Source organism: Bubalus kerabau, chromosome 7 (genome assembly GCF_029407905.1).
Source record: "Bubalus kerabau isolate K-KA32 ecotype Philippines breed swamp buffalo chromosome 7, PCC_UOA_SB_1v2, whole genome shotgun sequence".
Classification (NCBI taxonomy): domain Eukaryota; kingdom Metazoa; phylum Chordata; class Mammalia; order Artiodactyla; family Bovidae; genus Bubalus; species Bubalus kerabau.
Genome location: NC_073630.1, coordinates 40,805,606 through 40,829,152, shown reverse-complemented (window position 1 = coordinate 40,829,152; position 23,547 = coordinate 40,805,606). Strand labels below are relative to the sequence as shown.

Genomic DNA, 23,547 nt, shown 5'->3' with positions numbered 1-23,547 from the left:
CTGAGTAATATTCCATTGTATGTATGTACCACAACTTCTTTATCCGTTCATCTGTTGATGGACAACTAGGTTGCTTCCATGTCTTGGCTGTTGTATACAGTGCTGCAATGAACATTGGAGGACATGTGTCTTTTTCAATTATAGTTTTCTCAGGGTATATGTCCAGTAATGGGATTGCTGGGTCATAAGGTAGCTTTATTCCTAGTTTTTAAAGTATTATCCATACTGCTCTCCACAGTGGCTGTATCAATTTACCTTCCCACCAACAATGCCAGAGTTCCCTTTTGAGTCAGGTATAGTGAGGTGGATGAACCTATTGCCTGTCATACAGAGCAAAGTAAGTCAGAAAGAGAAAAACAAATATCATATATTAATGTATACATATGGAATCTAGAAAAATAGTACTGATGAACCTATCTGCAGGATAGGAAAGATCCAGACATAGATAACAGACTTATGGACACGGTGGTGGAAGAAGAGAGTGGGACAAATTGAGAGGGCAGCATTGAAACACACACATGGCCATATGTAAAGCAGGTAGTTAATGGGAAGTCACTGTATAACACAGGGAGTTCTACTAGGTGCTCTGTGACAATCTGGAGGGGTAGGATGGGGGAGGGGGAGGGCTCAAGAGGGAGGGGATATATGTATACTTATGGCTCATTCATGTTGTATGGCAGAAGCCAACAAAATATCGTAAAGCAATTATCCTTCAATTAAAAACAAACAAAAAAAACCCTTATCATCAACCCTTGCTTCCCTCCAATAAATAATTCCCTTCTTCCCTAGACTACATATGAATAAATAATTGAATAGTAGGCTTCCAATGAAATATAATTCCCAACTTCTCAATGACAGATAGCAATGGCACAAGATCAGCTTTTTATCTGAACCTTTACTCAAGGGAAAAAATATTTACAGAGCTGAAAAAGTCAAAATTGTTGATTATACTTAGTAAAATATAATTACAAATATCCAAATAAACTAGAAGTCAATATAATAAAGTCCACCCAAACTGGATACAACTGGACACAAATTTTCTTATTATATGAAAATTTTCATGTAATTTGTGGGAAGAAAACATAATGTTCTTTATGCCTCCATACATCCTCTTACAGTGTTTATATTTTATGATCACAACTCACTCTCCATTTCAGTTTAACACTAAACTTATTCCCTTTCTGGATACAAATTTTACAAGGAATTTGATCATGTTGACCTTTTGGTTATATTAACCAAGGATTAAACTGATTCAAGAATGGAAATAGTGTGGAAATGCTACAGATCAAGCCTCTCTGATTCAAGTCATTCAACATGCTAATTCCGACAGCTGGAAAACCTTACTCAGAAAAAAAAAAAGTGTCAACAGCATGTTTGACTATGAAAAGCTGGAAGCAGGAGTCTCTTCAAAAATCAGAATGGGGATTCCTCAGTGTCTTAGTGTCAAGAACCCGCCTGCCAATCTAAGAGACCTGCAGGTGCAACTAATCCTGTGAGCCACAGCTATTGAGCCTATGCTCTAGAGCGGGGGGAACTGCAAATACCGAAGCCTGAGAACTCGAGAGCCCGTGCTCCGCAACGAGACGCCACTGCAACGTGAAGCGCAGACATTACAACTAGAGAAAAGCCCAGCAGCAACAAAGACCCACCTCGGCCAAAAATAAATAAGTAAAATTATTCAAAACAATTAGAATGACGCACTATACATCTCATACTTTACAGAACCGTCTCTACCATAAACCATTTTATCCTCTCATCTCTGAACATGCCAGACGTGTTCTTTAACCATGAATTCACAAGCCTTTAGAGTGAACCTTGCGATCAGTAACCTCTTGAGCGAGTGTGTTAAACAGGGAAGGAGTCCATAGCTTACACCTGGGGTCGCGGAAGACAACACAGCAGAAAAGAATGTTTTTCTTCTCATGTCCTCTGTGTCCCCTGTTAATGTGTAGCGGGTCATTGTTGGGAAATATATCCTCACCTGACATTCCAAGAAATGGAGGGCCTCACGGTTGTTTTATGGCTCAGTCATTAAATGCATGAACGTTCCATCCTGCCGGAAATCCCTGATGCAGCCAGGCTGTGAAGTCCTTCTCAGAAACGCTGCCACCGTGTGGTAATTTGGAGGTATGACCGGAAGAGCCGTATGGGTCATATGGTTCATCTCAAGATGGCTGGGCTCCAGCAGAATCTATTCCTATAACTTTCTAACTTCCTATTAAATCATTCCCGTGGGCACAGAGTAAACCATAGTGAATCCTGTGGAAATCTTGGGTTTTTTTTTTTAGAATGTGTGCGCTTCCCTCCACTACATTGACAATGTGACAGTTATGCGGGTAATGTGTTTAAAGGGAAACAACAGTTTTTAAGAGCAGAAATAAGAAATCTGTTTTTGCAACTTTATGACCTATGTGTTTTATATTTTATAGAGATAGCTGCCAATTGAGTTGTTAAAATGTGTGTTTAGAACCCACAAATAAAAAACATCAATTTATTTGAAATGCATCCAATTTAAAAGAGACATATTCCACCTGCTCCCCACCCTCAGCCCGCCACCAAATACCTACAAACCTATGGATTTAATCAATTAAATTTTGATTTTTTAAAAAATTATTTTTGATTAAATAGTCAAAACATTATTTAATTAATATTTATATTAAAAGCAAAATTGGGGGAACTTCTCTGGTGCCCCGGCATCTAAGACTCCACACTCCCAATGCAGGGGGCCCGGGTTTGATCCCTAATCAGAGAACTAGATCCCACATGCCACAACTAAGAGATCCCACATGCACCTAGCACCCGGTGCTGCCAAAGAAAAGTTTTCTAAAAAGCAATTTTGGTAAATAGGAGCTGACATCTTACATAGGGCCATTTATAATAAATAGGCCATTATAATAAATAGGACCATTTATCTTTACTCTCACGTTTTACATGATTCTTACAATGGAAGTGCGAGATAAATGAATAGTGCAATCTCCATTTCACAGCTGAGAAAGGTAGATGAAGAAGTTAAGTAATCTTGAAACAATATTAAATGTTTAAAATGAACTCAGAGCTCTGCTACCCCTAACTTCTGTTCCAATATTCAACCTTCATCCATAATTTTCTTTCAAACACCTTTTAAATGCCCAGTAAAGTTTTTTTTTTATATAGAATTTTTATTTTCTTATTCAGTAACCAATTTTATATATCCTGAGAGAAAAATTAGAAAATGACAATTAAGAAATCTAAGCCAGTCCTTCAGAGACATGCAAATTATCCTGTTGACATACAGTATAAAAATCTTATATCCGATCTCATTACAATAAACCATTCCATTTAGAGTTAATACAAATCATGACTACCTTTTTCTCCTAAAAATCTTAATAATTGTTAACATACAATTAAATATGGTTAAAATATGCAGGGTATTTGCAAATATGTGGGAGGTATTTTTAGTTTTACACATTCTAATTCACTTAAATCTCTCAAAAACCCCAGGAACTCTGCATTTGACAGATGAAGAAACAAGTATAGATAGGCTAAATGATTTGCCCAAGGTCACACACCTAATTTGTGCAGAGTAGAATTCAAAGCCACGTGCTGGCTCCTGAAACAGCACTTTCAAGCAGTAACCCTGCTCGGTCATAAACTGCTTTACCTCTGCCACACTGAGAATAAATTACCATTCTTTTATTTTATATAGCAGTTATCAGATCCATCAGCTCCAAATAATTCAAACCATGTTACAAAAATCCATGTCCTTGAAAGTCATTGTGAATCCAATTTAATGAACGTGACTGGGGATTTTAATGTTTCTAATGCCATTTGTCTAAATGACAAGCTGCTGCACGCTTGAAACTCAAAATGAAGCTTAAGTAAAAATGGAGGAAGGGTATCTGAACTCTTTGTATGTATCTGAACAATAGCCTGGTACCTCTTAAATAAGTATAATTCCGTTGCATATATCACATTAATCTGTTATTTAAACCAAAAGAAACAAGACTATTCTATTTAATTTTATCTAGGACTAATTTAGATAATATTTTCTTCTAACTCAGAAATAAACCCTTTTCCCTCCCTAGACGTTTTCATGGGCCCTCTAGATGCCCTTCCAGGATGCTGGAAGTCAGTGCTATGAACGAAAAAAGACAGTTAATGATATTGTACATAAGTAATGTTTTAACTTTAACTAGCAGGGTAGTGGGTGTTTGTGTGCGTGTGCGCGCGTGTGTGTGCATGTGTTCGTTCTGTGACCACAAAACCAGAGGGGGAAGTGTGGGAGCAAGTGGGCTGGGTAGTGGCAAAACGCCCCATGACACATCTCTCCGCCCCCTGTGTAGGTGGAGAGCATCTGGAGCAGCCTTTAAATTCTGGGAGATCCTGGTTGTCAGCAGCAGGGAGAGCAGGCCAGGAGGGCAGCACTGAGCCCTGCATCAGCATCACAGGGCACTGGACTCTTCTCGCCGCCGCAGACCAAGGTAAGCCTGCAGTTTGCTACAGACTCCTGTCCTCTCTGTGCGCTGCCTCATTTCATTGGAAAGGTCAATTTGTAAGGAAAAGAGTATAATGGTAAACGCTGTTAATCAGACTTGAGTTGTTCTTGTCTTTTGAATATGCATGCCAGATCCAGGGCTGATGCAGGAAAGGTAGCTGGTTATTTTGAAAGACAGTCGAATATAAAACTTGAAAATATTTCCATGGAGTCCTCAAAAGAACTGAGACTACTTTTTTCAGTCAGGAAATAAAAGAAAAATTCTATGCCCTTTTGGGATGATTGTATATACATCATTTTAAATGGATAAATGACCATGGGACATTTAAAAGGAAAATGCTTTTTAGTATTCATATAACCTGATGTTAATGCTAATTTTTAATGATTTGATTTATCGCTTTTTCAAGGAAAAAAAAAAAAAAACCCTTTCTGAATATTTTCACCTCTGTATTTAGCTATTAAAATTTCACCCAAATATCTATATGATACTGTTTAGACTTACAAATAGAAAAGCTGTTGACTTCAGTGTTTTCTTTTTCATTTCAAACTTTTAGAATACCTTGACTTACTAACTTTAGAGACAGCTACATTTCACCTAAGTAATACCTTTTAAATAATTTAAAATCACATTTGAAATGCATGTTGGAAAATGGAGACAGCAAGTTTCTCTTTCTTATTTTTATCTTCTCTCTTCATGTTTTTCTTCTCTGAAAAGTAAATATTCTCATTCTTGCTTTATTATTTTAATTCAATTACTGCTGATCTGTTTTTAGGTTTAGATAGCTGGAGATATCAGGTAGTAATGGTGTAATCTCTGAAACTCTAAATGTTAAAGTTGAATAAATATAGATTTGTAAAATTCCTCTCTCCCTTGCCTAATAGTGAGAGATGGAAAATAGATGTGGCAGTACAAATATTAACTCAAAAGATCATAATATTAAAAAGAAATTAGTGGAGTGTTTCCACACAAAATACATATTTATTTGTGATGATTTTGTAATGTGGTAGCCTAAAAAAAGTATCACTGTTTTGACCTTAGAAAAGATAAAATATTTCTTACAAAATATTTTGCAGGAAAAATCATTACCATGAGAATTGCAGTGATTTGCTTCTGCCTCTTGGGCATTGCCTCCGCCCTTCCAGTGAGTTCAACTGAATCTTTTTTTTTTTTTTTAATGTCCTTAAAATAAATGAATTGTGTGTTTCAATGCTGTTAGAAACACATTCACACTGTAATCTTTCTTCACCTTTCTATTTCAAAGGTTAAACCGACCAGTTCTGGCAGCTCTGAGGAAAAGCAGGTAAGCATCTTTTTGGTTTATTATATAGTTATTTATGCAACTGCTGCAAGATGTACTACAAACATATGACAATTTTACTTATTTGCACAAATAAAATAACTGTTAAGTATTTATTGCGTGCCTGCTATGGTTCTAGTGCAGTACCAAGCATAGAATTGCTTTTAATTAATACAGTCTCTTAAAACTAAACTAGATTTCTTAATACAATAAAATGATGCTTTAGGTCGATAATTTCTATAAAATGAGTTCTGTGAAGTTGTGTGACTTTTGTTTCCATGACTCAACTTAGTTCTAGAAGTAAAAAAATCCATCTTTCACTTTACTTAATGGCAAGCTAAGTTTAAAATTCACTTCACGTATTGGAGAGTTGGCATACCCATAATATTCACAGTATCTCTGAAGATATTTGCTAAGAAACCCATTATCTTAAAAAAAAAAAAACAGCATATTTATGCTGTTTGTATCTATTGTGCTTATCAGACGACTTTAGATTTTTCTAACCAAACATAAGACCAAATCAAACTCTTCATAATTATTCCACCCAGCACCATAGATGTACCTGTCCCTCCACAATAGGTGAAACCATGCCAGCCAAACAACAAACGGGTATTGTCCCAAGGAGCTTGAACAAAAAGGCACACAGGGTTCAATTCCAGATAAACAGAATAAAGGCCAATATAGAGCTGTCTGAGGTCACTGCAGTTAGATTGCTCAATGAAGATGTTAGGAGAAGTACTGCAGTGGGTGTTTGGATATGCAAATAGGCATGTGTAAGTGTGTCTGTTTTCCAACTGATCTAAGAACACAAGTATTGAATCCCAATAATAAGCCAGAAAATTAACATTTCCAGAGAAAATAGAGGTCACAGTCTTTAAGGCAAGAATTAGTGCCTTTTTAATAGAATAAAATATGGCACATGAAGCTATGGCAGTGTAAGTGGTTAAATGTTAATTAAGAGATAAGTGGAGAGCAGAATCTTCTAGAATCCTAGAAATGTAGAGCTAGTAGGAAGTATGGAAAATCTATAAAGAGACACCCCTGAAGATGAAAACACTGGTTATCTATGAGTGATATGATTACTGAGCAATTTTAGTTTGTTTTTCTTATCTGTATGCTCTTCATATTACTTTTTAAAAGTTATAAATTTATCTTATAAATACAGATAAAGAATGATTACATCTATCATCAGAAAATATATTAAGTATATATCAATTATAACATTTCTGTAAATATTATATATATATTTATATAAATATATATTTTAAAGAAAAAAATAGGAACCTTTGAACTCATCTACAGCAATAGTTTTCACATTTTTTAGTTAAAGAAAACCCTTCTTTCAGCAAAAACCTTCATAGAAGTCCAATATGAAACTGCTGTGGTTAGAGCCAGACATGGGGAAACTCAACGTGCTACTAACTAGTTTCCTTCCTTTCTTCCCCTCCTTGCCTGTGAAAGAATTCTTGGAACCCCTAGGGTAACTCTTCTCAGTGACAGAGATGTGAAGTGATTGCCCTGGGCCATGCAGCCCACCAGATGACACTTATTCAGAGCAATTTCCACTCCTCTGCACCAGCATCTTATTGCCATTTCCCAGATAAATAATTTGGCCGAGTGAAAGACCATTCCATTCATGTCTTTGGCAGCTTACAACAAGAGAACTTGTATGCAATGGTGTTGATATTATATTTCTGCACTGTCCACAGGTAGCCATAAACACATGTGGCTGTTGGACACTCACAGTGTAGCTAGTGCCAGAGAAGATAGTTTTCTTTATTAACTTAAATAGCCATGTGTTTCATGGCTAGAGGATACCATTCACGACAGCACAGCCTGAGAGTTTCTTCTTCCATAGAGGAAGGAAAAAAGGAAGACCAGTGCTAATTAAGGGCACCTCTGCTTTAGTTGTGTTTCATCTGAGGAATTTCAGCTATCAGACATAGAACAGGAAGGCAGTGTATCATCAGTGTGAGGAGCCATTGGATTTAAACCCTGGCTCTGCTACTTACTATCACTTAACTTTATTGTGGGCTTCCCATCTGATGGCTCAGATGCTAAAGAATCTGCCTGCAGTGCAGGAGACCCAGGCTTGATCCCTGGATCAGTCAGGAAGATCCCCTGGAGAAAGGAATGGCTATCTACTCCAATATTCTTACCTGGAGAATTCTGTGGACAGAGGCCGAAGGAATAATAATAATGATGATGATACTCATCTCAGGATTAAATGAATTAGTATTTATAAGTCACTTTGAAAGTGTGCCTGACTTACAGTAAGTGCTATGTAAAAGTCTGTTAAATGAATCTATCAGAAAGAATAAATTATGAAAGGTATCACTAAGGTTCTAATTGACTAAATAATGCATATTATGCTTATTTGTCAAGATTGGGGAAGAACAGTTGTTATTTCAGCTTATCACTTAGAGACCCCTGTTTCTTTAAAAAATAAGAAGAATGACAAATATGCAACTCTCTTTTGTAGCTTAACAACAAATACCCAGATGCTGTAGCCACATGGCTAAAGCCTGACCCATCTCAGAAGCAGACTTTCCTAGCACCACAGGTATTTTTCATTTTAATTAATTCTAAATATTAAAATTCTCACAATTAAAGAACAACCACTCCAAAAAATAGCCACCAAGCAGGCCATTTGGGCTGGTTAAATGGATCTTCCCTACCTGTTGGGCTTCCCTGATAGCTCAGTTGGTAAAGCATCTGCCTGCAACTTGGGAGACCCGGGTTCAGTCCCTGGGTTGGGAAGATATCCTGGAGAAGGAAATGGCAACCCCCTCTAGTACTCTTGCCTGGAAAATTTCCATGGACTGAGGAGCCTGGTAGGCTAAGAGTCAGGCAGAACTGAGCTACTTCACTTCACTTTCCTGCCTGTTTGTAAAAGTGAGCTTAGGACACCAATTAATCTGTCAGGTTGTCTTCCGGCTTAATCCTTCCACAATGAGGCTAGAAAAATAAGACCTGCTTTGGATGGAAACAGCTAACTTTTGAATAAAAAAGTTAAGTTGTATGATGTGCACTGATTTGTGTCTTTTCTTCTTCAGAATTCTGTGTCCTCTGAGGAAACTGATGACAACAAACAAAATGTGAGTTTTTGCTTTGATTCTGATGTCTGTTGTGCCTTAGACTCAGGAAGGCACTCTTTCTCCTAATGACATTGCCCAGGTTCAAATTCTGGCAAAATTCCACTAGCAAACCCTCCAGGAACTACTTTTTATTGGGACTATTAATTGGCATAAGTTAAATTTGCTTTCCTTAAGATTCTATTTGAAGATGCTGAGAATCTATAAGAGAAGTTAGATAAATGACCCAGGATATTTGCAAATCAGAAGTGTAATAGACATTAACTGAGCTATAGTTTCTACACATGGATAAGAGAGTCACCTTTTGATTATCCAGGCTAAAAGGCAGGTGATTTTAGTTTTGGGGGTGTGCATTAATACATGGATTCTCTGATCCCCTGAGAATTTTCATTTCAAATAGAAAAGGTAATTTCACAATTATGTATCTGTATTTATTGGATCATTGAAATTTGGTAAATTAGTGTTTAATATGAACAAGGAAAAACAGTGTCATTGATACAAATATTATAACTCATACGTTTGGCTTGAAAATATCTATGAAAATCGTTTTTATGAGAAACCAAGAAAAATGCCTTAGAATAGGATTCCATTTACCCTTGTGTTAAAGGGGAAATTGGAATAAGCTCATTTTAGCATTTAAAAGCCATTAAGTGCTTTGTTGTGAATACAAAGATTCTAAAACTAAATAAAGATAGTAAAATACTAATGCACTGTTGAAGCCTAAGGGACAGTAAAAACCCTGACACCCATTTTTCTGGCCATCTTGATTTCTAGACCCTCCCAAGTAAGTCCAATGAAAGCCCTGAGCAAACAGACGATCTAGATGACGACGATGATGATAACAGCCAGGACGTCAACTCTAATGACTCCGACGACGCTGATACCACTGACGACCCTGACCATTCCGATGAGTCTCACCATTCTGATGAATCTGATGAAGCTGATTTTCCCACTGACATTCCAACAATCGCAGTTTTCACTCCATTTATCCCTACGGAAAGCACAAATGATGGCCGAGGTGATAGTGTGGCTTACGGACTGAAGTCAAGATCTAAGAAGTTCCGCCGATCTAACGTTCAGGTAAATCTTGAATAGACACATCAGATGGTTATAATTAGAGCCCAATTCTAGGAAACTAGAGTCTGCATGCTCACTTACGTGTTCATTCAGCAACTATTATTACTTTATGATCACTGAATACAAAACCTTTCCCACTTGGTTTTTGCATTCAAGTCCATATAATTTCTCCTTAATTTTGTCTCTCAATCACAATGCAATTTTTCCAAATCCTGCTTATAAAGCACTTATTGTATTCACTTTTTTTAATTTAAAAAGACTTTGGAAAAGAGTAATTATTTTCACAATATAGTGGTCATATCTTGAAGTTAAACACATAAGAACTGGAGAGTTGCAAATCACACTGACTTTATAGTCAAAGGATCTAGATATGGCACATAGCCTTGCCATTTACTGTTGACCACTTTTAACTTTCAATCCATTTTCTCTTTATGTAAAACAGATAATGAGACCTACCTCATAGATTTCCTCATATACATAATTCACGTACTTATTAAACTAAAGGAGATGACATAATGAAAGAACTTGGTTTTTTAAAAGGTAGCATGCTATATTTTCTTTTCTTTTCTATTTTTGCTTCAGCCAAATTTAGACATTTTTATAGAATACTTTGGTGTGGAAGTTAGAAGGCATTAGAGAATTACAGTGCTTCCCTCCCTAGCTGTTCACTGAATTCTCCTGTTTGTGCTGTGATTCAGAGTCCAGATGCCACAGAGGAGGACTTCACATCACACATAGAGAGTGAGGAGATGCATGACGCACCTAAGAAGACGAGTCAGCTGACTGACCACAGCAAGGAAACCAACAGTAGAGAGCTTTCCAAAGAACTCACGCCAAAGGCCAAGGATAAGAACAACAAGCATTCCAATCTGATTGAGAGTCAGGAAAATTCCAAGCTCAGCCAAGAATTCCATAGCCTTGAAGACAAGCTAGACCTAGATCATAAGAGTGAAGAAGACAAACACCTGAAAATTCGCATTTCTCATGAATTAGATAGTGCCTCTTCTGAGGTCAATTGAAAGGAGAAAATACAATTTCTTACTTTGCTTTTAGTAAAAAGAAAAGGATACGTTAAAGCAGGGTGGGAGACAATATGAAATGCATATTTCTCAGCTTAGTTGGTGAATGTGTATGTGTGTAGATCTGGAAACAGATCATGTTTTTGATCATTAGTTTAATGTGTGGCTTCATGGTAACACCCTTATAAACTAAAAGCTTCTGGGTTTAGTCTATGTTCTTTCCACTTACAAAATGCAAACCATCACAGCATTTTAATGTTTGCTACCCTTTTAGGAATAGAAATTCATGTAGAAGCAAACAAAATACTGTTACACACTTTTAAGAAAGAATATAAAATTTCATGTCACTATGATCTTTTGTTTTTTAAATTAGTATATATTTTGTTGTGATTATTTTTTCTGTTGTGAATAAATCTTTTATCTTGAATGTAATGAGTCTGGTGATATTGATTGTGTTTCTTATTTGGTTTCCTACAGTTGCCTAGCAATTATAAATGTAATCATTTTAATTACATTAATATGCTGGACATAATAGAGAGCAATCTAAGACCTTCTGGGTCAGTTATACAGACTCTGACTGAGCTAAAGTTCCCGTTGAGGAAAGAAGAGTCAAGCAGGGGTTGATATTCAATCAGGAATGCTCCAACCATGCAGGGCTCCGTGGATCACTTCCACTCTATGAAAGCAACCTTTTTCTAATTTTCACAAAGCTAATAAAAAGTTAATAAGGGCTTCCCTGGTGGCTTAATGGTTAAGAATCCTCCTGCCAATGCAGGGGACATGGGTTCAATTCCTGATCCAGGAAGATCCCACATGCAGCCCAAGCACCACAACCACTGAGCCCACATGCCTAGAGCCTGTGCTCCACAACAAGAGAAGACGCCACAAGAAGCAGCTCCTGCGCTGCAACCAAGAATAGCCCCCACTCCCCACAACTAGAGATGGCCCGCGTGCAACAACAAAGACCCAGCAGCCAAAAAAAATAAATAAATCTTTTTTAAAAAAAGAAAAGCTAATGAGTGCCTAGATGCAACAACAAATCAATTTTACTGTTTCTTATCATTCTCCATCAATTCTCTCAATATTGGTTTCTTGCCCTTGGATGACAACTTGATAGTTCCCATAGCTATTCTGATCATCTGTAGATATTGAACAAATAGTCCTTTTTTTATTGGAAAAAACCTAATGCAGTTTCAGCTAATACTCAAAATTTTCAACTTCATTCAAAACTAAAAGTTCTGGAAACCTGAAGTGGAGCACGTGCCTTTATTTCATGCTTTGCTTCTCTGCTCTTCCTAAAACTAGAAACCCCATTGGAAAATTTTTAATTCTTTATTAAACAACTCTTGGGATAAAGTGGAAAATTTTAAATTGCAGAATTTCTTTAAAAGTGTTGTAATGAAATGTAAAGTCAAGAGTACAGTTAAACTGGTGATCAAAGAAAATCCATAGCATTAAATTCTTGCAGCAACAACAAAATAAAAGAATGAAAATAAATATATAAATACATTGAGTTCGCATCTTAAAAATTAGAAAAGAACAACAAAGGAAAATAAAGCATAAGGAAGGAAATAGTAAAGTTAAAAGTAAAAGTAATGAGGTAGAGAACAGAAAAGCAATAGAAACTAATCAATCAAAATGCTGATTCTTTGTTAAAAAAAACAAATCAGCACAACAGATAAACCCCTAGCTGACCCAATAAAGGAAGAAAGGGAGAAAACACAAATAAGAAATAAAAACAAGGAGATAATCAAGGACATGACAAAATTTTAAAAATCAAAAGTGACTCACTTTGTACAAGTCAAACAGAAAATCTAGGTGAATTGGATTATTTCCTAGGAAAATACAATTTACCAAAATTGACTTTGCTAATCATAGAAAACACAAATGGAAATTTTCTATAGTGGAAAAAGAAAAAGTTATCAAAGAACTATCTATAAAAACTAGGCCCAAATGATTTTACAGTGGAATTTTATCAAAACTTCAAAAACTAGATAATCTCAATACCATTTAAATTGAGGCAGAAAAGGAAAACTCTCACATGACCGTTATAAAACAAGTATTACTTTGACACAAACCTGGTAATGATTGCAAACACACACACACACACACACAACTATAAATCAGTCTCACTTGTGACTGGCAATGGGAAAATCCTAAATAAAATGCCAGCAAACAGAATCTAAAATCAAATTTAAAGAATGCATCATAATCAGGGGGATTTATTTCCAGACAATGATGCTTCAGTATTAGTAAATTCATTCCTATAATGGACCATATCATTAAATCTAGACAGAAAGCTGTCATATGATTAGATCTCCATCCGAATACTAGCATCATTATTAATGGAGAAGCATTACAGGTATTTCCATTGAGAACAAGGACCAAGTAAGCTTCTCCTTTCTCTCTGCTATTATATAACATAGCTTTGGAGATAAAGCTAGCAATTATAAGCATTTAGAGGCATAAGAAGTGAAAAATAATTTATGTTTTTATGTAAACTAATACTACACTTAGAAAACAGGGAATAAGTACTAAAAATAACAACTAACAAGTTCTGTAAGGAAGCATGATATAAAATTTAGCTGAAAGCATATTTACAAAAACACTGAGTGATCATTTAAAATATATAATGTTATTAACATAGAAACAAATAAAGATAAAACACTTAACATAAAATGTGCTAGAACTATTTTGGAAAACTGTGAAACACTCCTGTAAACCAAAAAAAAAAAAGAGGCCTGAAACAAATGGAAAGGCTCTGTTTATTCTCACACAGGAAAATCCATCATTAACATATCAATACTCCCTTCATAATATATAAATGCAATGTGATTCCAAATAAAATAAATCATTTTTTCCCTGAAGCTATGCAAGCTAATTCTATAATCCATATGGAAAAGTAAACATACAACAATATGAAGGAAAATCCTGAAAAATAAAAGCAGTAAGTGAGAACTAGCCCTAACAAGACCATAAAGCCTCCCTAATAAAAACACTGTGGTATCAGCAAATAAATATATTTGTTGTTGTTCAGTTGCTCAGTTATGGCCAACTCTTTCTCTCCCCATGGACCGCAGGTGCCAGGCTTCCCTGTCCATCACCATCTCCTGGAGCTTGCTCAAGTTCATGTCCATTGAGTCAGTGATGCCATCCAACCATCTCATCCTCTGTCACCCTCTTCTCCTCCTATCTTCAGTCTTTCCCAGGATCACGGTCTTTTCTAGTGAGTCAGCTCTTTGTATCAGGTGGCCAAAGTATTGGAGCTTCAGCTCCTTCCAGTGAATATTCAGGACTGATTTCCTTCAGGATTAACTGGTTTGATATCCTTGCTGTCCAAGGGACTCTCAAGAGTCTTCTCCAACACCACAGTTCAAAAGCATCAATTCTTCGGCACTCAGCCTTCTTTATGGTCCAACTCTCACATCCATACATGACTACTGGGAAAACCACAGCTTTGACTAGATGGACCTTTGTTGGCAAAGTAATGTCTCTGCTTTCTAATATGCTGTCTAGTTTTGTCATAGCTTTTCTTCCAAGGAGCAAGCGTCTTTTAATTTCATGGCTGCCATCACCATCTGCAGTTATGTTGGAGCATAAGAAGATAAAGTCTGTCACTGTTTCCATTGTTTCCCCATCTATTTGCCATGAAGTGATGGGACCAGATGTGATGATCTTCATTTTTTGAATGTTGAGTTTTAAGCCAGTTTTTTTCATTCTGTTTTTTTCACCTTCATCAAGAGGCTCTTTAGCTCCTCTTTGCTTTCTGCCATAAGGGTGGTGTTATCTGCATATCTGAGGTTATTGATATTTCTCCTGGCAATCTTGATTCCATCTTGTGCTTTGCATAACGTATTCTGCATAGAAGTTAAATAAGCAGCTTGACAATATACAGCCTTGACGTACTCTTTTCCCAATTTGGAACCATTCTGTTGTTCCATGTCTGATTCTAACTGTTGCTTCTTGACTGAAATAAATAGGTAGAGTGAACCAAAAAGCAAGCTACACCATATCTACTGATGCTTTGATCCTGCACTTTCCAGCTTCCATAACTGTTGGTATTTGTAAGGCACCAGTCCATAGTAGCCCAAACAGACCAAGACACCACCATCCTTGTTGTCACCATTAGTCAAGTATATTGGACTCCCAATATACTTGCTTTAATATTCAGTTCATCACAATAAACTGTAGGTAATATCTTTATTAATTGTTACGGTGTACCAAAGAAGACAAGAACCCATTTCCCATTGGTTAAGTGATTTAGCACTATACTCAAATCCAAGGACATGACCAAGTTAATCCTGAAACTGCAGTTTTGAATGGTGGTACCATTAAAGACCATCCTCTGCACTGTATCGGTTAAGATTCAGTGAGAAGACAAGGAACACATCGGTTATTTAAAAAGGGAAAATTTAATATAAAGACTTATTAACAAGAAGCTGGGGATGAACCAGAGGACATTAAAAAAAAAAATCACCTTAACAATACCATAGGATTACCTGCTTGCTCAGTTATATCTGACTCTTTGCAACCCCATAGACTGTAGCCTGGTAGGCTCCTCAGTAGATGGAATTTTCCAGGAAGAATATACTGTCGCTATAAAAAGGAACACATTTGAGTCAGTTCTAATGAAGTAAATGAACTGTTATATTATACAGAATGAAGTAAGTCAGAAAGAGAAAGACAAATATCATATATTAATGCATATATATGGAATCTAGACAGATAGTACTGACAATCCTACTTGCAGGGCAGCAAAGGAGACACAGACATTTGGGGCACCAGAGGGGAAGGAGAAGGTGGCATGATTTGGGAAAATAGCACTGAAACATATACATTATCATATACAAAATAAACAGCCAGTGGAACAATGTATGATGCAGTGAACAAAAAGCCAGTGCTCTGTGGCAACATAGAGAGGTAGGATGGGGAGGGAGGTGGAAGGGGAGTTCAAGAAGGAAGGCATATATGTATACCTAATGCTGATTCATGTTGATGTATGGCAAAAAATATTACAATATTGTAAAGTAATTATCTTCTAATTAAAAAAATTTTTAATTAAAATAAAAATTAAAAAAAGAATACTGGAGTGGGTTGCCATTTCCTCCTTCAGGGGATCTTCCCAACCCAGGGATTGAACTCATGTCTCCTATGTCTCCTGCATTGGCAAGCAGACTTGTTTACCACTGCACCACCTGGGAAGTCCACCCTAGGATTGAGAGTACTCAGGAACAATTTGGAAAGAGGGGCCCTCTCCCCAAGGCTGAGATTCAGACTTCATTAAAGAGAATGTAGCTGTAGCCCAGGGGATAACGGAGCAGTTTGTGGTGTTACCCTGGGCCAGACCTGGTCCATAGCTGGTGGGCTGAAGTTGTCAAACAGGGCACTTCCCACTGGAGTGCCTAGGTCTGCTCAGGAAACTATGGGCCACGACTGAGCAGGAGACTGAGTAGGAACTGCCTGCCAGCATGACAGCTAAACCAGCTGGAGAGTGAGCTGCACTGAATGTTCTGCAAGCACATTACGGCAACCTTTCTTTAGAAGCAAAAAGAGAGGACCTACACAAGCGCGAGCAGCCTGTTCCTGCGGTGTCCTTCCAGTGCCCTCTGCTGACGAAGCCTGCCATCGTGCCAGCTGGCAAAGGAAACATGCTGACAAGGTCCAACTCCATTATTACAAAGCACAGCAGAGGCAATGGCCTCTGAGAAGGACAGCAGTCAACTGAGCGCTGTCACAGGCCTTGGGAGGAGGAAAGGGTTATTCCTGTTCTTAAGCAAAATGAGTTAAAAAATAGGCCTGGAAAATCGCTTTGATGATAAAAGCAAGGAATCATTCAAAGACAAAATGAAATCATATACAAGGGACAAAAGAGCAGACTTCAAGGAGACTTCTATTGGCCAAAACTGGAGTAATCTGAGACTAAAAAGAATAATGGAAGTAATAGATTATAACAAATTGAATTTCTTAATTCCATTAGTATACAGTGAGACTGTAAGAGAGCATAAAAGAAAGGTCTTCTTTGTAGATGAATGCCAGTTAATAATAATAAATGTAGAGGAAAGAGAAAATTACAAACTCATTTTGCAACCCACAGTGTAATATTGATTCAGGAAATGATCACTAATGAATGTTAAAACTCATTGCAGAGGTTATTGGGAACAGGAAATTCGACTGGTCTCAGAACATTACTCTACTAATTACTAATTCCAAAGGAAGAAGATGCTTTTAACTAGAGAGATTTACTACTCACTCTCTTCATCCAGTAATCAGACAGCTTCACTAATGGAACTGCTAAATATGTGCCTTCTGCTGCTGCTGCTGCTAAGTCACTTCAATCGTGTCTGACTCTGTGAGACCCCAAAGATGGCAGCCCACCAGGCTCCCCCGTCCCCGGGGGAGTGGGTTGCCATTTCCTTCTCCAATGTGTGAAAGTGAAAAGTGAAAGTGAAGTCGCTCAGTCCTGTCCGACTCTTAGCAACCCCATGGACTGCAGCCCACCAGGCCTTCTAAGGTGATCGAATAAGAAGATATACCATCACCTATGAAAAAAAATTTTCAAAAACTGTTTAACTGATTCAAATCAGAAGAAAACAGAACAAATCTAGAAACGGAACTGTTCAGTTATACAACAGGCCTCAACTTTCCAAAAAGTAGAGTTGCCAGATAAAATACAGGACACTCACTTATATTTGAATTTCAGACAAACAACAAATCATGTTTTCGTATAAGCATAGGGCATATGATAATAAAAGATGATTCATTGCTTTTCTGACTTTCAAATTAACTGAGCATCCTGAGCATATTTTTATTTTCTAAAATTGTTCAATCCTACCCACCCCCCCCAAAAAAGTCAATGTGATGAGAGAAAAAAGAGGGAGAAGATGAGAGAGGATGCTAGATTAAAAGTTCAAACAGGCATAGCCAAGGGCAAAACAGGAATTTTGATTGACTCTTAGATTAAAAAAGAAATAAAGCTACAAAGCACATTTGAGGAACAATTATGGCAATTTGAATATACACAGTATGTTAGGTGATTTGTGGAATTATTAATAAGTTTCTTAGGTGTGATCATTGCATTACATTTTTGAAAGTGGTTCAGGCTTTATTCTTTAATCAAATATTTAGGGGTAGATTTAGGAAAACCTCTAAAGCAATCTTGAGACAGAAAAGCAAAGCTGGAGGCATCATTTCCTGATTTCAAACTATTTTATGGTACTGGCATAAAAAGACACACACCAATGGAACAGAATTAGGAGCTGAGAAATAAATATATGGTCAACTAATCTTTGACAAAGGCACTAAGAATACTCAATAGGGAAAGGATAATCTCTTCAGAAAACGATGCTAAGAAAGCTGGATGCCCACATGCAAAAGAATGAAATCAGATCCTTATACCAAACACAAAAATTAACTCAAAATACATCAAACAGTGTATTATAGTGCTGGTGGAAATGTAAATTGGCACAGCCCTTAAGAAAAAAAAAAGGAGGTTCCTAAAAAGTTCAAAATAGAATGAACTAACAATAAGCTGTATGAACTAACAATCCCACTTCTGGATACATATCGAAAGGAAATGGGATCAGGATCTCGAAGAGATACCTGCATTTCCATGTTCACAACAGCACTATTCACAATTGCCAAGGTATGGAAACAACATGTCTATTGACAGATGAATGGATAAAGAAAAAAGGGTATGTACATATACAGTGGAATATTATTCAGTCATTAAAAAAAACAAGGCAATCCTGCTGTTTGCAACAACATAGATGAACCTAGCTGGAGGAGGGCATGGCAACCCACTCCAGTATTCTTGCCTGGAGAATCCCATGGACAGCGAGCCTGGCAGGCTATAGTCCATACGGTTGCAAAGAGTCAGACATGACTGAAGCGACTTAACACACATGCATGCATGCAGATGAACCTAGAAGACATTATGCTAAGTGAAATAAGACAAGACACAGAAGACACATACTATATGATCTCACCTATACACAGAATCTAAAAAAATCCAGACTCAGAACCAGCCATTGCCAGGGCTGGGGTCTGACAGAAATGAGATGTTGGTCAATGGTACAAACTTTCAGTCACAGGGTGAATAAGTTCTGGAAATTTGATGCACAGCAAGGTGATTATAATTAATAATACTGCATTTAGTTGAAATTTGCTAAGAGAGTAGATCTTCAGTATTTTCACCATGACACACATCTACCCACAAAGTAACTATGTGAGCTAATGGGTTTGCTAATTAACTTGATTATAGTAATAATTTCACAATAAATAGGTATATTAAATCATCATATTGTACAACTTTTAAAAAATCACATCATACAACCTAATTATATACAACTTTTAATTAAATCAAATCACAATAATGCTGAAAAAAAATGTTAATAGATGAAGCCCCTATGTTCAAAGACAGATCAATATAAGGAGAAAAAAGTAATAATCATAAAAAATGCTACATCATTCTCTTTGTTTTATGTGTTTTCCTTATAAACAGATTCATTTTTAAAAAATGATTGCAATATTACTGTCAAATAAGTAGAATTAAAAAGCAAATAGCACACAATGCAGCTCTAAGTTTATTCTGTATTATTAAAGGTCCAATAAAAATAAAACTATTATGAACCATCACACACCAAATAACAGGAAGACAAAATGTTACATAATAAAAACTATTACAATCACAGTAAATAATTGATGAAAACATAATAATAGGAAAACCTAGATGACCTTGGGTATGATTATGACCTTTTAGATAAGATACCAAAAGTGTGATCCATGAAAGAAAGGATTTCTAAGTTGGACTTTATTAAAACCTAGAAGTTCTGCTCTGCAAATGATAAAGTTAAAAGAATAAGAAGACAAGCTACAGACCAGGAGAAAATATTTTTAAAAGACATATTTGACAGAAGACTGTTATCCAAAATATAAAAAGAACTCTTGAAACTCGACAATAAGAAAACAAACAACACGATTAAAATATGGTCCAAAGACCTTAACAGATATCTTACCAAATAAGCATATAAAAAACCTCCATATCATATGTCAGGAATTCAGTTCAGTCACTCAGTCATGTCCGACTCCTTGTGACCCCATGGACTACAGCATGCCAGGCTTCCCTGCACATCACCAACTCCCGGAGCTTGCTCAAACTCATGTCCGTTGAGTTGGTGATTCTATCCATTACCTCATCCTCTGTCTTTCCCTTCTCCTCCTGCCTTCAATCTTTCCCAGAATCAGGGTCTTTCCCAAGGAGTCAGTTCTTCGCATCAGGGGGCCAAAGTGCTGGAGCTTCAGCTTCAGCATCAGTCCTTCCAATGAATATTCAGGACTGCTTTCCTTTAGGATTGACTGGTTTGACCTCCTTGCTATCCAAGAGACTCTCAAGAGTCTTCTCCAGCACCATCAGGGAAATGCAAGTTAAAACAATGAGATACCACCACACACCTATTAGAATGGCCAAAATCCAGAACACAGATGACATCAAATGCTGGCAAGGATCACTGTTGATAGGAATGCAAAATGGTACAGCTACCTTGGAAGACAGTTTGGTAGTCTCTTACAAAACTAAACATACTCTTACCACCTGCGTTTGTGCTCAGTCATATCCAACTCTGCAACCTCAGGGACTGCAGCCCACCAGGATCCTCTGTCCATTGGGATTCTTTAGGGAAGAATATTGGAATGGGTTGCCATTTCCTACTCCAGGCTCCAGGGTATCTTTCCGACCCAGGGATCAAATCCACATCTCCTGCATTGGCAGATGGATTCTTTTACCACTGTGCCACCTGGGAAGCCCCAGTTCTTACCCCAGGATACAGCAATAGCACTCTTCGGTATTCACCCAAATGAATTGAAAACATAACCACAAAAACCTGCACATGGATGTTTATAGCAACTTTATTCATAATTGCCAAAACTTGGAAACAACCAAAATATCTTTCAGTAAGTGAATGGCTAAATAAACTGTACTTTTTCAGCACTGAAAAGGAATGAGCTATTAAAGCCATTAAAAGACACAGAGAAAAATTTAATGTGTAGTAGTACTAAGTTGGGAGAAGGCAATGGCACCCCACTCCAGTACTCTTGCCTGGAAAATCCCATGGATGGAGGAGCCTGGTGGGCTGCAGTCCATGGGGTCGCTAAGAGTTGGAGACGACTGAGCGACTTCACTTTCACTTTTCACTTTCATGCATTGGAGAAGGAAATGGCAACCCACTCCAGTGTTCTTGCCTGGAGAATCCCAGGGATGGGGGAGTCTGGTGGGCTGCCGTCTATGGGGTCGCACAGAGTCGGACACGACTGAAGCGACTTAGCAGCAGCAGCAGCAGCAATACTAAGTGGAAGAAGCCAATCTGAAAAGTGTATGACTCTTAACTAGATGACATTCTGAAAAAGACCAAACTATGGACACAGTAAAAAGATCATCCCTCATGGAGGGATGAACAGGCACCACTCCGAAGATTTTTACAGCAGAGAAACTATTCCATATATGCTAAAATAAGGGATATAATACATGTCATTATGTGCTGTGCTATGCTATGCTTAGTCGCTAAATCATGTCTGACTCTTTGTGACCCCATGGACTGTAACCCACCAGGCTCCTCTGTCCGTGGAGATTCTCCAGGCAAGAACACTGGAGTGGGTTGCCATGCCCTCTCCAGGGGATCTTCCCAACCCAGGAATTGAACCCAGGTCTCCTTTATTGCAGGCGGGTTCTTTACTGTCTGAGCCACCAGGGAAGCCCAAGAATACTGGAGTGGGTAGCCTATCCTTTCTCCAGGGGATCTTCCTGACCCAGGAATTGAATCAGGGTCTCCTGCATTGCAGGTGGATTCTTTACCAGCTGAGCACCAGGGAAGTCCATATGTCATTATACACTTGCCCAAAACCATATAATGTACAACACCAAAAGTGAACCCTAATATAAACCCTAGATTTTGAGTGATAATATTGTACCAATATAGGCTCATTAATTGAAATTCATGCATCATCCTGATCAGTATGTTTATAATTGGGAAAGCTAGGCAAATGTGTGGGCAAGGGTTAGATGGGAACTCTGTATTTTCTTCTCAACTTTGTGTGAAACTACACTGACTTAAAAAATACAAAGTTGTTAAATACAGGGAAAGAACATAACAGTAGTAAAAAAATTTAATGTATCACTTAGATTCACTTAGAAAACATGACATACTCAACAGACTATTTTGACTAGATGTTCTAGGCTAATGAGTTTGTAGGTTAATGAGTTTGGACAAGTTCTGGGAGATGGTGAAAGACAGGAAAGACTGGCATGCTGCAGTCCATGGGGTCGCGAAGAGTCGGACAGGACTGAGCGACTGAACGACGATGAACCCAGCCCCACTACTGAGGCATGACCCTTCTGAGGTTTCTACTCAACACCCATGGATTACAAAGTTTCTCTACTCTGGACGTTTGAAGAATTTTAAAAATTCCCCATTCCATGAAAGCACTGAGAATTTTTTTACCTGCTGGTAGTTTAGTCGCTAAGTCATGTCCAACTCTTGCAACCCCATGGATAGAGGAGCCTGGCAGGCTACACTCTGTGGGATTCTCCAGGCAAGAATATTGGAGTGGGTTGCCATGTCCTTCTCCAGGGGACCTTTCCAACTCAGGAATCGAACCCGGTTTCCTGCATCATAGGCAGATTCTCTACCAACTCAGCTACAAGGGAAGCCCCAAATTTTTATTCATTTTTTAATTTATGTTTTTGGCCATGTGGCATGTGGGATGTTAGTTCCCTGACCGGGAATCAAACCTGCATCCCCTGCATTGAAAGCATGAAGTCTTGACCACTGGACCACCAGGGAAGTCCTGGTAATTCTTCCTTTTGCCTAGGCAGATTCTTCAAATGCTTTGAAGACTTCAAAGGAAACACCTTGGACATCTCTGGAGCTCTTTGTGCAGCTCTCTCCTCTCTGGTACGCTGTGACTTCCATAAACCTTGGCTTCCCCAAATTCTCAACTTACTCTGCCTTTTCAATGAAGGAAGACTGTACTGTAGCCTGGAATCATGCTTTAGAGAATTACTGGAGAAACCGTAGGAACCATGTTGTTTAGTTTTCTTCTTTCAAGGATTACTATTCATCACCATCTATTGTCCAGTGTTTGAAACCATTTTTCATAAGTTTTAATTGGTTATTTATTTATTTAAGGGAAGTGGGTAAATATGCTTCTGTTGCTCCATGAGGTCCAGGAACAGAAATCCTTTAAAAATAATATTAACTTAAAAAATAAAAAATGAATGAAAAAGATCAAATAAAATACATGGCCAGGCAGAAATGAAAAGTGAGTTGGCATAATTCATGAAGAGAATTAAAGATTTAAAATGAATAGCTAAGTAACATTTAAAACTACAAAAATATGAAAGGTGGAGTAAAATGAGGGACAGGATATGTAAAAATCCTATTGAAAACAAAACCAGAAAATGACAAAAGGAGAAACCATTGGAAAGAGGATAATATGTAAATTAAATAATAACTTCAACATATGCATAATTGGTATTCCTGGATTAATGGAACAAAACAAATGAAACAGAATATTTCAAAAGTATAAAAGTA

The 23,547-nt window shown here is 37.5% G+C and overlaps 1 protein-coding gene and 1 long non-coding RNA gene across 8 annotated transcripts in view; one reads left to right on the top strand and one right to left on the bottom strand.

The window, feature by feature from the left end:
* LOC129657678 (uncharacterized) overlaps window positions 1-2,118 on the bottom strand; it is a 56,155-nt gene extending 54,037 nt beyond the window's left edge. For 3 of the 6 annotated variants that reach the window (XR_008716965.1, XR_008716964.1, XR_008716967.1), the window contains exon 1: window positions 1,982-2,118. This is a non-coding gene — a long non-coding RNA (uncharacterized LOC129657678). Of the gene's footprint in view, window positions 1-1,873; window positions 1,889-1,981 lie in introns of those variants that run through there. The other 3 variants (XR_008716966.1, XR_008716968.1, XR_008716969.1) reach the window with 3 other exon arrangements.
* On the top strand, window positions 2,009-11,388 carry SPP1 (secreted phosphoprotein 1). 2 transcript variants are annotated; one of them, XM_055588082.1, is made up of 8 exons: window positions 2,009-2,127; window positions 4,323-4,460; window positions 5,549-5,616; window positions 5,737-5,775; window positions 8,255-8,335; window positions 8,829-8,870; window positions 9,642-9,947; window positions 10,643-11,388. In XM_055588082.1, exons 3-8 carry the CDS (start codon window positions 5,563-5,565, stop codon window positions 10,961-10,963), a joined length of 843 nt encoding a protein of 280 aa, XP_055444057.1. In that variant the 5' UTR covers window positions 2,009-2,127; window positions 4,323-4,460; window positions 5,549-5,562; the 3' UTR covers window positions 10,964-11,388. The 2 variants fall into 2 exon arrangements, with proteins under 2 accessions (XP_055444057.1, XP_055444056.1); XM_055588081.1 differs by lacking the exon at window positions 2,009-2,127 and adding an exon at window positions 2,171-2,336.
* The last annotated feature ends 12,159 nt before the right edge of the window (window positions 11,389-23,547 follow it).